This window comes from Lissotriton vulgaris, chromosome 7 (assembly GCF_964263255.1).
Source record: "Lissotriton vulgaris chromosome 7, aLisVul1.2, whole genome shotgun sequence".
NCBI lineage: Eukaryota > Metazoa > Chordata > Amphibia > Caudata > Salamandridae > Lissotriton > Lissotriton vulgaris.
In genome coordinates this window covers 945,856,162-945,872,812 of record NC_141695.1, presented here as the reverse complement: position 1 = coordinate 945,872,812, position 16,651 = coordinate 945,856,162, and the positions used below count along the sequence as shown (strand labels likewise).

Here is a 16,651-nt window from a genome sequence, read left to right as displayed (position 1 = left end):
CACCTAAGTATCCAAAGTGTGGGACTGATTCCAATTTTAATCCATTCAACCTTAAACAACCTTTGTCAGTTTTAGATGGATTTAGGACCATACATTTCGTTTTCTTCCCATTTATCTCCAATCCTTTTTTAATACAATAATCATTAAACGAGTTCAAGAGGGCTTGGAGACCTTTTTTTGTCTGGGAGATTAAGATAGTATCGTCCGCAAACAATAGGGAGGTAACTTTTTCGCCATTCAGCTTGGGGGAGTCATTTTTACACCCCTCCAAGTATGTAGGGATATCGTTTACAAATAGCGAGAACAAAGTGGGGGCCAGTACACACCCCTGGCGCACGCCACGTTCAATTGGAATTTTTGGTGTTAATTCGCCTTTGGGGCCCCATCGTACTCTGGCAAAGTTGCCTCTATGTAGTTCTTTTATTTGTGTTATCAAAGTGGGTGGCATCCCTACTAGACTTAATGTTTCCCACAATAAATTGCGTGGGACTAAATCGAATGCCGCCCTTAAGTCGACAAACGCGACGTATAATTGCCCCTTTTTGATCTTAATATACTTCCAATAAAGGCAGCAAAAGCGAAAGATTTGATCGATAGTGCTCACTTTGGCTCTAAATCCTGCTTGATATCTAGACAGAATTGCCTTTTCCTCTAGCCAGTCATTAACTCGGAATAGGATGTGTCTGGAGTAAACTTTTTGTAAAATATCCATGAGGCTTATTGGTCGATAATTTGAGGGATCCATCCTATCACCTTTCTTATATATTAAAACTATTTCCGCCCCCTTCCAGCTCTCTGGGAATTCTAGACTCCGGGATAGCTCATTGCACAGATGGTTAATATATGGAGCCCATATTTCTACTTTATGTTTATATAGGTCTCCCGGAATCTTGTCTAGCCCAGGGGCTTTACCCGACTTAATCTGGGTTATTGCCAGTTCTGTCTCACCTAGAGTAAAATCCAGGGAACCCCCCGTGGTAGCCTTGCTTAGAGTTCTTTCTAAAATGGGTGCCTCATATTCCTTATAAAGGTTAGAGAAGTGGTTTACCCATGTCTGTTCGTCTAGGTAGACGTCTTTAACCGCTCTGCCTAGATGGTCTCCATTAGCTATCAGCCTCCAAAAAGCTATGTTATCTCTAGTTTTTGCTGCATGGAGGAGATCTGCCCATTTAGCTTCTTCCCATGCCATTTTAGACATTCTTTGAACCAGTTTGTAATTATTCCTGGCTGAAAGGATGTCTAAACGGTCCTTTGATTTTATTGCGGTTAAAAGTGCCCTCTTGGATTCCCTGCAGTCCCTGTTGTACCATGGTTTACTATGGGGCAAATTTTGTAGTTTTTGCTGCCCCTTCTTTGGCATCTTGGTGACAAGGGGTTTTAAGGCATCAAAAATTTTTTGGTGTAGTTTCATAAAGAGACCATCACTCCCCTCCCTTGAGCTGGTATTTAAATATCCTTCAAAGATGTTGGCAAAGAGCTTATAGATTTCAGCAATAGCTTCACCATTATCCAATATTAGCGACCATTTGAGGGAACGCCTATTGTTGCTAATATGTATCTCAATTTGGTCACGGTTGGCTGCCTCGCTGGTCAAAGGAAGAACTGAATCCCCTAATAGGGAGTCCTTGATCTGGAGAACTAGAGGGAAATGGTCACTTTCCAGTCTTTCTATTACTTCCATGTCAAGGAGAAATTCCCACGATGACACTGAGGCAATGATGAAATCTATATTGCTCTTATAGTTCCCTCTAAAGAAGGTAGATTTTTTCCTGGCATCTGAAGGTAGCCGCCCATTACATGCTCTAGTGCAGTATTCTGCACATATCCTGTTCAATTGGAGTGCCTGGGGGCTACATTTAACTGTTTTTATATTATCTAGTGCAGGAATACCATTTGCCTCATCTTCTTCTAAAAAGATGTCACTGAACCCCACAACAGGCTCAAAATTACAATTAAAATCCCCTGCCAGGATCACATAATTCTCTCTAGTGTCTAAGTTACACAATAGAAGGTCTAGCTGGGTTAGTAAGGGAGATTCTTTTGATTTAGGTATTGGTCTGTTGTAGACATTCACCAAAAAAAGTTTTTTCCCTCTGGAAACATTAATTTTCAAAATGAGTATATCAGGGGAATTGGTGTCCACAACTTCTATATTCACTTTTAAATTAACCTTTACCCAAATCAACAATCCTCCCGAGGGTCTTCCACTTCTGGAGGGAGTCGCACTGATACCATAGGATTTGTAGCCTAGCCTGTGAGTAATTTCAACAGACCAGGTCTCTTGCATCATACAGAAATCAAAAGTATCAATGAAACTTGACCATTCCGGGTCCCTTAGGTTTTTTGTAATCCTGGCTATATTCCAGGAAACCAATTTGATAGTTTGCCATGATTCTCGAATTGGTTGCATCACTACATCTCCCACCACCTCAGGGACAGTGATATGACATTCAAGGCTGCTTACATCAGCTTCTGAAACCAAATCATTTTGTGCAGAAACACCTCCCCTTTGTGTTAAACTATCCCTAATTATGGGGACCAACACCGGTAGTACGATTGCGTCATCAGTAAGAATAGTTTCAATAGTGGTGACATCAGTTCTTTGAATACAAAGTTCATTCCCTGTTCCCCCCCCCCCCAACAAATCTGTAATCAACAATTCATTTCCATCCGACCCCTTGGACTGCTGGCATCAATCACAGTCATCTAGACCGCTAAAAATGTCAAATCTGTTAAAGGTTTCCAAGGGAGTGAAGGGCTTTAAGTGGTCCATTCTTCTATTAGGATTGTTTTGCCTTTGCGGGACGTAATTCCAGCCAAATGCTCCAAGTGCAGATGGAGGATTTGGGGGAAAAAAAGGCTCCATGGGATTAGTTCTAATGGGTGGTTGCATCATTTGTTGAGTATTACCAGCCCTCTGCATGACTGGTGGATAAGTGCAGGATGTAGTTTGAGATGTTACATAAGAGGCTGGTTGATGTTGAGAGGGAAAAACCACAGACCTGGGGTAAAAATATGTCAATGGCCTGGGTATTATGCAATTATTTGTGATTCCCGGGGGCCAGTTTAGTACAAATTGTACTGCATTGGGATCCCTGAAATTTACAACCACCACATCTCCCTCGATATTTTTTGTTCGACTGCCCAACCATTGGAGGCGGCGGACATGCACAATTTCTCCGTTTATATGTGGTGCTATGGGCCTATACAGACCTAGCCAATGCATGATTTTATTTTTAAGTTGTGCAAAACCCTCCCTTTTGTTGTTTGATAGCACTGGAACCCCCGTTAGAACTACCACAAAGGGCACTGCCTCTGGCGGTAGTTCTGGGTTTGGAATTGGTTTGGGCCTTCCCCATCCTGGTTTTTGCTCCCTTACTTCCATCCGATAATTTTCATTTGAAGTACTAGCTACTTCATTAGCTGTGTTAGTTGTAACAGGGGTTGACTTAGGAGCAGATTTATTTTGTGGATTTTTTGGCGGTGGGATTATTTGGACAGTTGTTAAAGTGTTCCCTTTGGGCGCCAGATTAGGGGGGATCATCAGCGGTGTAAGACTAGCTGATGGTACAGGGGCAACTGCGCTTGGCTTGGTCACATTAGAAGTTTTGTGGTCTATTATGCAGGGTGTTTTTGCAACTAAATCGCCCTTACTTCTCAGTGCATGTTCAAGTAAACTTAATCTAGATTCTACTTCAAGCAACCTCTCCAAGATAGATGCTGAGTAGGTTTTGATTAAGTTTTCTATGGAATCTAAAGTAGCAGAATCGCAGGCTACAATAGGCGCCTTTGACTGCGTAGTGACTTCCATAACCTCCTCCGTGTCTATGACTACAACAGTAGGTGGCAGAGAGACAGTTGCAATAGGCCCCTCGTTGTCAGTAGGTGTAATAGCAGATGTAATAATGATGCTGTCAGCAGGGCCTTTAGCTTTTTTCCCAAAGTCAGAATGACTTAATTTTGATGGAGCTTGAGCCCCGCCTTTCCGTCGTTTTTTGCATGGTGGTGGCCCATGTACCCTTGAAGGTAATGGCGGTTTCTTGGCTCTACTATGCACCATTTTTGATGGTTTAGGCGTGGGTGGTTTTGGGACATTAGGAGTACTCATGTGTGTAATGCCCTCAAAATCAATCAAATCCAGTTGGGGAGAGTTATTTGCACAGGGGATGCTGACTATTGGAACCACATGTTGGGTATCCATTGTGTGGATGATAACATCAGCTAACTGTGAATTTGCATTAGTATTCGTGAGAGGTGTAGATACTGGCGACAATGGGCGACTTTTTAAACTTTCCACAGAGCGGCGACGTTCTGCACGACGCTCTGCCAGGACTATTTCCAGCGGCGTGTCTGGGGAAACCTTAGAGAAATAATCATCAAGAGTTTTGTTTAGCAAGGTTCCCTGTTTTTCAGACATATCTGCCACAAAAATTAAGTAACTAACTAAAGTCCAAGGGCACAGAAACACAACAATCTAGAAGCAAAATGGCACAGGTTAAATACCAGGGTTTTATGTCCAGTCCGGTCTCCTCGGTTCTCGGAGGGTCTCAGAGGGTCCGCCCTTAGTCCGGGCTTTGTCCCGGGATGAGTCCCGCATACGCGTCCTGCTAACGCGTTCAGCAAGTGAGCTTATACCTGCAATAGTGGAGTAGGCGGAGACACGGGAAGAGGCGGCAGGTGTGCTAGGTCTTACACGCACAGCCTGTTGGTCCTCGCAGTCCCGTCCTCCTGTTCTCTGGCACTCTTCTCCCCTGGGCAGGTCCTCCTGGACGCTGTATCGGCGCAGGCAGCAAAGCAGCACAAGGTCCGGTTTTCAACACGAGCGGCACCCGCGGAGCGGGGGCCGCGAGGAGTCTTTGAAGAGCTGGGCGGGAGGCGGAGACACGGGAAGAGGCGGCAGGTGTGCTAGGTCTTACACGCACAGCCTGTTGGTCCTCGCAGTCCCGTCCTCCTGTTCTCTGGCACTCTTCTCCCCTGGGCAGGTCCTCCTGGACGCTGTATCGGCGCAGGCAGCAAAGCAGCACAAGGTCCGGTTTTCAACACGAGCGGCACCCGCGGAGCGGGGGCCGCAAGGAGTCTTTGAAGAGCTGGGCGGGAGGCGGAGACACGGGAAGAGGCGGCAGGTGTGCTAGGTCTTACACGCACAGCCTGTTGGTCCTCGCAGTCCCGTCCTCCTGTTCTCTGGCACTCTTCTCCCCTGGGCAGGTCCTCCTGGACGCTGTATTGGCGCAGGCAGCAAAGCAGCACAAGGTCCGGTTTTCAACACGAGCGGCACCCGCGGAGCGGGGGCCGCGAGGAGTCTTTGAAGAGCTGGGCGGGAGGCGGAGACACGGGAAGAGGCGGCAGGTGTGCTAGGTCTTACACGCACAGCCTGTTGGTCCTCGCAGTCCCGTCCTCCTGTTCTCTGGCACTCTTCTCCCCTGGGCAGGTCCTCCTGGACGCTGTATCGGCGCAGGCAGCAAAGCAGCACAAGGTCCGGTTTTCAACACGAGCGGCCCCCGCGGAGCGGGGGCCGCGAGGAGTCTTTGAAGAGCTGGGCGGGAGGCGGAGACACGGGAAGAGGCGGCAGGTGTGCTAGGTCTTACACGCACAGCCTGTTGGTCCTCGCAGTCCCGTCCTCCTGTTCTCTGGCACTCTTCTCCCCTGGGCAGGTCCTCCTGGACGCTGTATCGGCGCAGGCAGCAAAGCAGCACAAGGTCCGGTTTTCAACACGAGCGGCACCCGCGGAGCGGGGGCCGCGAGGAGTCTTTGAAGAGCTGGACGGGAGGCGGAGACACGGGAAGAGGCGGCAGGTGTGCTAGGTCTTACACGCACAGCCTGTTGGTCCTCGCAGTCCCGTCCTCCTGTTCTCTGGCACTCTTCTCCCCTGGGCAGGTCCTCCTGGACGCTGTATCGGCGCAGGCAGCAAAGCAGCACAAGGTCCGGTTTTCAACACGAGCGGCACCCGCGGAGCGGGGGCCGCGAGGAGTCTTTGAAGAGCTGGGCGGGAGGCGGAGACACGGGAAGAGGCGGCAGGTGTGCTAGGTCTTACACGCACAGCCTGTTGGTCCTCGCAGTCCCGTCCTCCTGTTCTCTGGCACTCTTCTCCCCTGGGCAGGTCCTCCTGGACGCTGTATCGGCGCAGGCAGCAAAGCAGCACAAGGTCCGGTTTTCAACACGAGCGGCACCCGCGGAGCGGGGGCCGCGAGGAGTCTTTGAAGAGCTGGGCGGGAGGCGGAGACACGGGAAGAGGCGGCAGGTGTGCTAGGTCTTACACGCACAGCCTGTTGGTCCTCGCAGTCCCGTCCTCCTGTTCTCTGGCACTCTTCTCCCCTGGGCAGGTCCTCCTGGACGCTGTATCGGCGCAGGCAGCAAAGCAGCACAAGGTCCGGTTTTCATGATTCTGTTCCCGAATAAAATCTAAGATACATCCTTCTGATCCGGGGCTTGGATCTTTCATGTACATGTCTCTTTCAGGGCAGTGTGCCTGTTATTTTGTTTTCTACCTAGTGTTTTCCACCTAGCTACGTTCCAGAAGTAGTTAGTTTTGTTCATGCGGAATATAAATACCATATCATTCCTTCATTCACCAATGCCTACTGGTTTTGACAACTGCACCCCGCAGTCTTCTGTCTCAAAACATGTGTGTTACTAGTCTGACCCCTACGCCTCCCTATGAGGCTTTTGTATTTCTCCATGGCATTGTCACATTTTCTGATGCCAATGCAGGTGTATCCAGATGCCTCTGTATCACTGCCCTAGCATCTGAGCTACACTGTCTAGTGCCCAAGTTCCCCTCTTCTGGTACATGCGCTCTCCTTGCCCAGTGTTCATGTTGTTCACTCTTGTAAGCCATGCCTCTGTATTCTTTTGTCTGTTGCCTCCACTACGATTGTCTATGCCTTTCAGTCTCCATGCCGTCGACTACTTTCCATGTGACTTTGTATCTTTGTCAGTTCCTTAATTTGTCTGTACCTTTGGTTCCCTGTCTGTCTCTAAGTTTTTTATTTTTTTATTTTAGCTTCAGTGTGTGCTTTTTCCTGTCCCAGTGAACACCTGTATCCAGGAATATAGTCAGTGAAAATCATGAAAGAAGGTTATTTTTTCAATCTGCCACCCACACCTCTGTAGTGATCAAGTCCACGCAGATAGAGGTGATTCAGGGAGATTTATTCAAGATAGTTACAAGATCACATAGAGACCCCACCAGGAGCAGCCAGCATGCCACTCAGCCCGGCCAACTGTGCCTATTTGACTCCCAACATTCCATGTTATATCTTTCAGTGGCAGGGCAAGAAGAACGTTAGAGCCAGGATACAATAAATCTCCCTTTCTGCTATGTATCATAAAACAACAATGAGGAAACAAGACAGAAGAACCAAAAATGAGGAGAAGCTGAGAAAAGCAAGAACGAGAAACAATAGAAGAGAAAAGCAGAAACAAGAAACAATTGAAAGGGAGGAGCCAAGCTCGCGACTGTGATGGCCGCACTGTAGCTCGGCTCCGCCAGCCTTCCTGCCCAACACAAATATCCTGATACGTATCCTGCCCCGAGACGACATACTCTGGAAGATTCGGAAAGACGAAGGAAAGCTCGTACTCACCATCCGTCCCGGGGGCTCCTGCGAGCGGCTGATCCGCAGTTACACCCCTGCTTGATCCGGGGCCTCCGCGGCGTAGAGACCGGGGACTTGCCTGTGGAGGTCAGCCGGTGAGATGGTGTCGACGGCGGCCCCCGGTGGAGAGGAGAGGTCGCCTGGGAGAGGCCGTGGTTCGGTTATGCCGATGGCAACGGATCGGGCCCGGTCCAGCGGCCGGAGGGCCCCGTGGTGAGGTGCAGCACGCCGTGGACGGGGGAAGACCGTGTAGGAGGCTCCCCCCTTTGTTGCCTTGTCCGGCCATCTTGAAGCCCTGCGCCCGGAGTCGGCGTGTGGCGCCCGCGGGGCGGTGGCGGCCCCCCTTTTGGTGGCTCTCCTTTCTGCACCCAGGTTGTCATTCCTGGGGCTCAAGGGTGCTCCCGTGGTGGCCTTGCTTGAGAGCCCGCTCCAGAAGTTGAGGCGCACGGGGACGCGGCTGGATCTGCAAGATGGTGGCCGGCGCCCTGGGTCATGGACTGCACCGGGGCGGCGAATTTGTGCCACTGAAGTGTACGGGGATCAGGTCATGTGAGCGGGAGCCCACGCTTGGTGATGTTCTTGATGCCTTAAAGACTTTACACGCGACCTTGGCCCTCGACACCCTTGTGCTGGATAGAAGGACGGCCGCCATTGCTGTCGGACCGCCCCTCTTGGACGCGGCTCGGCTCCGAGTGTGTGCTGTTTCGTCCCCCTCTGTTGCCGTGAGGAGTGCTGTCACTGTGCATCAACAAGACTATACACCAGCGGCTCCGGATCCCGGGGTCGCCCTGATTGTGGCGGGCGCTGGCGTGAGCACCGCGTCGGGGCCCGTTCCTGCTCGACTGCTCGGGGAACAACGTAGATTGCCGATTCGAACTGCCCCGGCGAGACCCCAGTATTATCCTGCGGGGACGACTCTACTTTCCTGGGCGGTGAGACCTTACCCACACTGTTTGTTGTTCCCGTTGTCGTTGCTGAAACGTCTAGACTGCCGCACAAAGTTCTTGCTTGGCCGCTGGTTGCTGGAGTCCTCTGGTTTGCTCCCATGGCCTGTCCTGTTTCTACCACACGGCCTCACCACTTTGATTTGTTTGCTGCCCACTATTCTACCACGCGCGGTAGCGATGGCTAAGAAAGGACAGGGGTGAGCCGGTTCTAGACCCGGAGGACTGATGGTGGGCGGATGGAGATGAGAAGTGCCCTCAACCATGATACTATGGACGATTCTTTCGAAGGTTTATGATACCCGAGACTGTCGATTTCGTTTTTGATGTTGCGTTAATGTGGGTGATGGCGAGGGGTAGGGGCCGAATGATTCGATTGATGGCTCTTCTCTCCCCCTGGTTCCTTTTCCTTTTTTTGTCTCTTTTGTTTCCTTTCCCTCTCTCTAACTTCTCCTATATTTCGGGTCTCCTATTTAGGGCGACAGGCACGCTGCTGGGGGGTAGACCGTAGCCTTCTGCAATGGTGCAGGGTGGGGTGGGTGGGTATGGGTCTTTTTCTGACTGTTTTTTTAGTTTCTATGGCTCTTTTGTTCCCTTTCCTAGGACGCCGTGGCTGTGTGTGTTTCCCACGGTGTGATTGCTTTGGGGGGGGGGGGGTGGTTCTCTTCCTTTATACGATATTGATTGCACAGATATCCTGACTTGAACGCCCCACCCCCCAATAACGCTGTCCCTAGTCACTTTGCTCGCCCTTATCGCTGTGGGGGCGCGTACAGCAGCACGGCGTTCCTTCTTTTCTTTCATTTTTATTGTTCCCCCTCTTTCTTATCTTCTGGGTCAGTATGGAGAATTACTGTAACTCCTTTTGCCGTTCTGGTTACTCAGTTAGGTATAAGTATGTTAATTTGGTGGTCTGTGTGTGCGTGGCGGGCTACGATGGGTACTGGATGGAAATATGGCATCTCTATTCTGCTTGCTGTAGACTATTGCTGATCACCGTTTTTATTGATGCCTTGATGTCTCGCTGCTTGATTCGTGGCCCGCTGTGGACACTCAGATGATTAAACTGCACCTGATCCTGCTATAATTTCTATTATAAAATTAACCTTCTTTGATCCTGCGTCCGGTGGCCACACTCAGCTCCTCTACGATTGAACTACTAGTCTGCAATATACTGGGTGACTGCCATGAAACCTCTTTATTGATTTCCTTGCTTTCCAGATTGCTTCGTGGCCGGCCTAATTGGTTGTAGGCCCGTATTTGTATGCTACTATCTGCACAATAAAGGTTTTCAAAAAAAAAAGAGAGGAAAACCAAAAACATAAGAACCAAACATAGGAACCATCCTCCCTTCTACACACAACAGCAAAGGAAAGAAACCACATGATCAGAGAAGAGAAGCACGAACAACGGCCCCAAAACACACCCACTAGCCACAATAGGAATGTAAGAAGGCAGAAGAGGAAAGAACCAACACAACTCCGGACTACAGGATGTGGGAAACACAGAGAAAGAAAGCACAGCAGAAAAACAGAAAAGCTCAGAATCCACACGAGACACCAGGAGAAAACATCACAAAAAAGAACAGAAATGAAGGATGAAAACAGAGAAGATGAGGAAAAATAAAAGGATAATCCTCAACCAAAGCAAACACCATCATCAATACAAAATGAAAAATATAATGTAAAGACAGCAGAGTAAATATAATATTCAATATAATAATAACATACCTAAAAGGGAAATTTGGGCGGACTATGACCCAAAAGTTTTTATCCCATCATCATCGCCAAAAATTGTAGTGATCAAGTCCACGCAGATATAGGGGATTCAGGGAGATTCATTCAAGATAGTTACAGAATCTCATAGAGACCCGCCAGGAGCAGCCAGCATGCCGCTCAGCCCAGCCAACTGTGCCTATTTGACTCAACATTCCATGTTATGTCATTTCAGCAAGATTCCATTGGCAGGACAAGAATAACATTAGAGTCAGGATACAACAACCTCTTATTGCAATGTCCTAATTTTAGTAACTCAGAATGTCCTCAGGTAACAGCAAGATCTCTATCTTCTGAGAGTGGTTGCAGTGCAACTGAAAAAAACAGGTTCCTACTCTAATACTAATTAGTGCTAGCAGCGAGGACTGGGGGATTAAGGGCCTTTTTACAACTTTTCTTCCTCAGTGACATCCTTACCCTAGACCCATTGCATGTCAAGGGATTATTTAAATTTATGCTTTTTAAAAACTACTGATTGAGGGCTTTAGTTAGAATGTTGCAGATGGGATACTCTATCACTCCATCATGATGGATGCTCTGTCTGCCGTATTACAAGAACATTAAAGCTTATGGCACTTGCAATTAGGTAGACAGAACATCTTCCATGTAGGATTATTCTGTCCGCCGAACTCTAAAGTCCCTGAATGTCTTGGGTAGGTCTGCAGGATACATACTTGAATATGTCAAGCATTGAAGATGTCAGCAAAGTTTTGAGATTCTTTGCGGGACCTCACTGATAACAATTCAACTATAGTGCTTGTAGGTACAGCATTGTCCACACTCTTGCCCCACTTTGGCTTCCGGTGAGCCATCTTTATCACCTAAAATGATTTCTTCATATCATCAGGCTCCATCCAGCTAGCTCTTTTAATTTGATAGTTTAAGGCAGACTTCACTGTAGGAGACTAGTACATTCTCTCGATAGTCTCAAGACCTTTACCTGCAAATCTCTGCGTGGTGGTTCTAGAAAATCATCAGATTTATGGCATATTGTAACTGATAAACATTACTTCCCAGGAGATTATCTCAACATCTTGGTACAGTCATGGTCCGCTATGTTTAATGCAAGAACACAATCTTTTACCTAAAGTGCTCTTTCTGGTCACATACATCACCACTAACCCCGTTGATACTGTGGTTACCTTCAAACCTTTTTACAGGTGTATTTAATGTGGTAATGAAAACAGATTCATCAGATATGTTTTTTCTTTACACAGAGACAGTCCAAAAGCAACTGTAGCAGTTTTTACTATTAGATTTTGACTATGCAGTTCAATGCTTTGTCTTCAGCAGTTCAAGTCACTCTCCTCTGGGATTTTTCTAGTAAACACAGAAATGAAGACGGATACTTGGTAGGCTCTAATGTTGCCATTGCTGTGGCCTACGTAAACATGGCTGAGACACATGCACCACTTTAGTGGCAGATGCATATCCACTCAGTTGTCCTAAACCTGTGCACAACATACTTTTTTGGGTGTGGGTTCAATCATATGTCACTGGACAATAGTTTTATGGTGTAAGGTTATTTTATTTTCAGGTAGTCTGATTATAGGCAGTGAGTGAATCAAGAGGTGAGGTGCTTGATGGTGAGTCCAATAGGTGATAGGCAGTTCATGCCACCACTTACGATGAGATCTTCACCCAGGACACATCACTGACCGTGTTCTTGCAACACAGTAGTCTGGCCTGAAACATCAGAACAACTCTATCAGCTTGTTTGGCTTCTTGTTATATGGGGACTCCCTCCCAGGTAACTGCCTCTTTTTTGGTATACCCCACCAGCCATCTGGCCATTCACTGTAGTTGAATTGTACCACCGAGGGCATGCCTTTTGTATCCTACCCACTCTGCCTTTATTGTGACAGAGTCAATTTGTAGATGGGAAATTTTTAATGGGTTTGATGATGTGTGTGGCCTCATGGTGGTGTTTTCCGTTAATGTAGCATTACGATATATGGTGGTTTGTCCTCTTCCCATCTGTTCTTCTGCTGCTCAAAGGTACCTGCTAGTTTGTTATCTGTTTCCACAGGCCCATGGCATTGGTGGCACACCAGCTTTATGGCCCACTGCATGGTGTACTCTAGTGCCATCTTGATACATTTCTTCCAGTTCAGCAACTACTGTCTGCATTACAGAGGCTCTCCGTCCCTGATAAGCACCCCCTCATCATCCCCGATAGCATACCAAGGCTTGGTCTTCCCCCTTGCCATGTGACTCCAATTTCGTTCTGGCTTACATAAATTCCAACAGAATGATGCTGAGGAAATAGAATAATGCTGATGAAACATAATGATGCTGATGAGACGACTAAGTGTTCCAATTTGTATAGGATTCCTGGCGCTCTTCTGAATGCATAATTGATAGGATATTAGATGTAGTTTGACCTATGTGTGAGGCATGTGAGTGTCAAAAAGGTGCTTGCAATAAGGCATTTTGAACGTCACTGCACGCAAGTAGGAGGATGTTGATAGTGTGCGAATAAAACAGTTGTGTCACATACAATTATTAGAATTGTTCAGTATGCTTAAGTTGAGACAGAGAATGCATAGCATGCGGATAGCTGGAGGTCCCCAGAGAGTAGATTGCATAAAATACACTCAGAAGTGACAAGAGACCCAACATTGGAGGCACTGTTAAACATCCAGGATGTGAACTGTGTGGGACCCGCCCAGAAATAACAGTGGCTCAACCCATGGGAGTCCCTGTTCCACACCAAGGGGATATACACTCTGCTAGATCCACCTAGAATCAACAGGTGTATAACCCTGGAAGCACTTTTTAAGTGAGTAAGTACAATTACAGTAACTGGAATAGGGCCCTCTACTTACAGTCCAGCCTCATGAGTCAAGTGAGAAATGGAATAGCATTCAGAGTTGACGACCTGAGTAGAAACTGCGCAACCCTTTAAAAGTACTAAGGTAGACCACATTTTGAGCAGATTTTATGGGGCCCTTATCCATGCCATGCACCTGAAGGCTCCAAAAAGCTGGTCTAGATCCAGTTTGAAAAGCTCTAGTCTGGTCATGGCTCGGACATAGCCAGACTGGCACCTTGTAAATGTGATGGCGAGAAGGTAAGTGCTGGGAAGACCACATCCCTGCAAGTGTAAAAACAACTGCAACTGAGGAGGCCCTATTAAGAGTGCACAGGTGAGGGCAAGCACTGAAACACTGATTGATGTGCTCAGGTATCCCTAGTCTGAATTCTTAATACAAACGTCTCCTTGAAATAGCAGTTTTCATTCAGTCTGCTGTGTTGCACCGTTCTGAATGATGAAGAGCAATCAAAAAGTCAGTTTTCCCTGGAGAGTAGAGTACTATTATTTTTCCCGTACTTCTACATGCCATTGGAAACCTAACTTCATAGACTCTAACCACAAGGGGGGATTTGTATCCAGTCTGCAGATAGATATACCTCCGTCTTAACCAAGCTCATGTTCTGTGAACATAGATTCTGTCTGTGAACATTGTCTTTCCTGACCTTATTCTGCTTTATTCTGCCTCATTACCAAAATATTTCTTACAAGTATCTTGGTACCAGGTAAACATCTGTATCGCCTCTTAACTAGTACAGGGACTATTGTCGCTCTCATCCAATGATTATTTTCACCAGGTTTTACTGATTTTCATAAGACAATCCTGACCTTGATTAAATAAGTATAACTACCCTTGTTCCAGTGGCCTGAGAAGATCTAGCACAAGAGACACTTATTTTTCTTTGTTCTAACTTTATTGGCACTGTTTCACTTATTTTTTTATAGAGAGGAAAAAAAGTGGCTTGCGGCTCCAGCGAGGGGACAATTTATCTCTTTAATTGGGATGGATTTGGAGCAACAAGTGACCGATTTGCAGTGAAAGCAGAGTCCATTGATTGTATGATACCAATCACAGACAACATTGTGTGCACAGGCTCCATGGATGGAGTGATCAGGTGAGGGAAGAGACACCATCTGTGCTACCATCTTTGATGAATCGAAAACGATCAAGTAAATGGGCAGGATGTGGTGTGCTGCATTTGTATTTACACCTTATGAGACCATATCCATTGCTCTAAATTCCTGAATAGGTGTAGTTAGGAGGGTGTCATGGCAGTGGGTCCAAGCCTAACATTTCTTTCCTCCAAAGCTTTCCAATACACTCATAGTAGTCACCTGTATGCAAAGTTTAGTTTCCCACAATCCATTAACAACTGTGTCTCTGGCATTCAATATCTTTCTGTTTATTACTTTAAAAAAAATGTTTTGAGTTGATGTTTGGCAATCTAACTCAACAACATTCTATTATCTTCAAAGGGGTTCATAATAAAGGGATTTGGATTGAGGCAATTTAAAACCAATATAATAAGCTCACTTAACATTAATTTTTACAGGCAGACAACACTTATTCAGGTAAGAAAGATGGCAAAACAATGTAAACAAAATGTAAGAAAATGGGTTGTTATTTGGGCAGGATATGAGTTCCAACCAGATAATAAGTCCCAAAATTATGGGAATACAGTTTCAATAGGTTAAATCTGGGCTCAGACCCTTGTAGCTCTGACACAGTGCAGACAAGCTTAATATTAGAAACACTAAAACAGTAAAAATAAAAAACTCCAAACACAACTCAATAAAAATCTCACAACCAGTTTCTAAAAATTAAGAAGAAATGAATAAGAAAAATTCCACCAAACCGACAAAAACCCAATAAGGGGACCAGAGATATGAATTTTGAAGGTGTGCCAGTCTGATATACCAAGTAGGTAGTCTTGGTCTACTATTTTATTCTTTGACTAAGTGTTTTTCTTTTTATTGGAAGTCAAAATCCTACTGAGAGTCCAGGTTGAAGGCTGTATGTGCCGAACACCTCCAAGCCAAATACCTGCTTAATGACGACCCACTGTTCTTAATTTTAGTGTAAAAAGCTCAGAGTGGGAGAAATTAACATGTTGCTGCCACCGAAGTACTCACCTAGGGCAGATACTTTTCGCACCTTTGCTTGGTCAAGATTTCTAACTTCAAACTCAGTTATTTTTCGGTGGAGCTCAAAATTCTCCAGCGGGACAAGCCTGAAGCTGCATCCAATTAGTTGCATTGAAATCAAACATCTTTGCTGCAAAGTACCACTGATGCTCCAGCAGACATGGAAGTCGAAAATGTTTCTAAATCCTGAATTTTCAGACTTTTCTCTGCATTCAAAAAAACTCTCCATGGCTTAAGACTCTTGGTAACCCTCTCTTCTGTCTTCAAAGCAGAAGCAACCATCTGCATTTACAACAATGGGGCAATCCTCATCCAAGTCTCCGATCTCAACCTAGAGTTATTTGAGGAAATATTCCCCTTCATCAAAAAAGCTGCAACCACAAATGTGCCCTCCCCCTCCCAAGACCTCTAAACAGGCGCACAACATGTATTCGCCTTCAAGAGCATCTGAGCCAACCCCAATCACTCACTATACCTCACTACATGCCCACCTCACACTGAGTGCAAACACTGCTGAACCATATAGCCATGCTGAACCATATAGCCATGGTAACCATTTACTTCTCCGACCATCCTTGCCACCCCCTTGCTACAATCCATAGTAGTCCCAAGACCTTAATTCAATATCTCAGCCTTCAACCAGTCATTGACCTTGCCTCCTTCACTTCACCCTAACCCCCTGCCAACTAATCGGAAGGCCTCTGACCCCTCTGATTCTATATCACTACTCGCACATCCCCCTGGCCAACAGCACTATGCTATCCAGGATTCAACACCACACCCCCTATACTCCCAACACTCCAAGATCTCAACGTTGAGGTCACTCCACCCATGTCTCCCTCAGCTGGCCAAACATACCTGACCAGCATAGATTCCAGCACCCCATCTCCCCCTCTCCCCTTACGACAAGACCCTACTTTATCCTTAAACATCCTACTAGCATCCAGGATGGATGAGATTGCACAGACATCACCTCAAATAAAGGAAGACTTGCGTAGTCTTAAACATATCACCATTAGGTCAACTACCAATCATAGGATAAGTAATTAATCTCAATTCGACAACACCTGGCCTTGAACAACTTAACTCTTTCTGTTCTATGTCTCCAACTCCCCCCACAACCATACCATCCTCATCAATTCCAAAGTTCCCATTGCTGAGATAGAGAACCCTTTCCTACCACAACACACCCTCTAGACCCATGAGATCCTCTGATTCAAACTCATTATCGGAGGAAGATATCGAATCACTCTGACTATCATACAACCCTCTTCACTATGTGAGCATTGAGAGTCAGAGTAATATCCAATCTATCACTGCAAACTCTCACAGGGAATGTAAACTCAACCACAGAATGATAAATAAACATAACCTCAA

At 46.5% G+C, this 16,651-nt stretch overlaps 1 protein-coding gene across 1 annotated transcript in view; it reads left to right on the top strand.

Moving 5' to 3' along the window:
- The window catches only part of WDR55 (WD repeat domain 55), a 266,386-nt gene that overhangs the window by 229,424 nt on the left and 20,311 nt on the right, over window positions 1-16,651 (top strand). Inside the window, exon 8 of the mRNA XM_086931380.1 lies at window positions 14,075-14,244. Coding sequence (XP_086787506.1) covers window positions 14,075-14,244 — 170 coding nt within the window. The remainder of the gene's footprint in view (window positions 1-14,074; window positions 14,245-16,651) is intronic.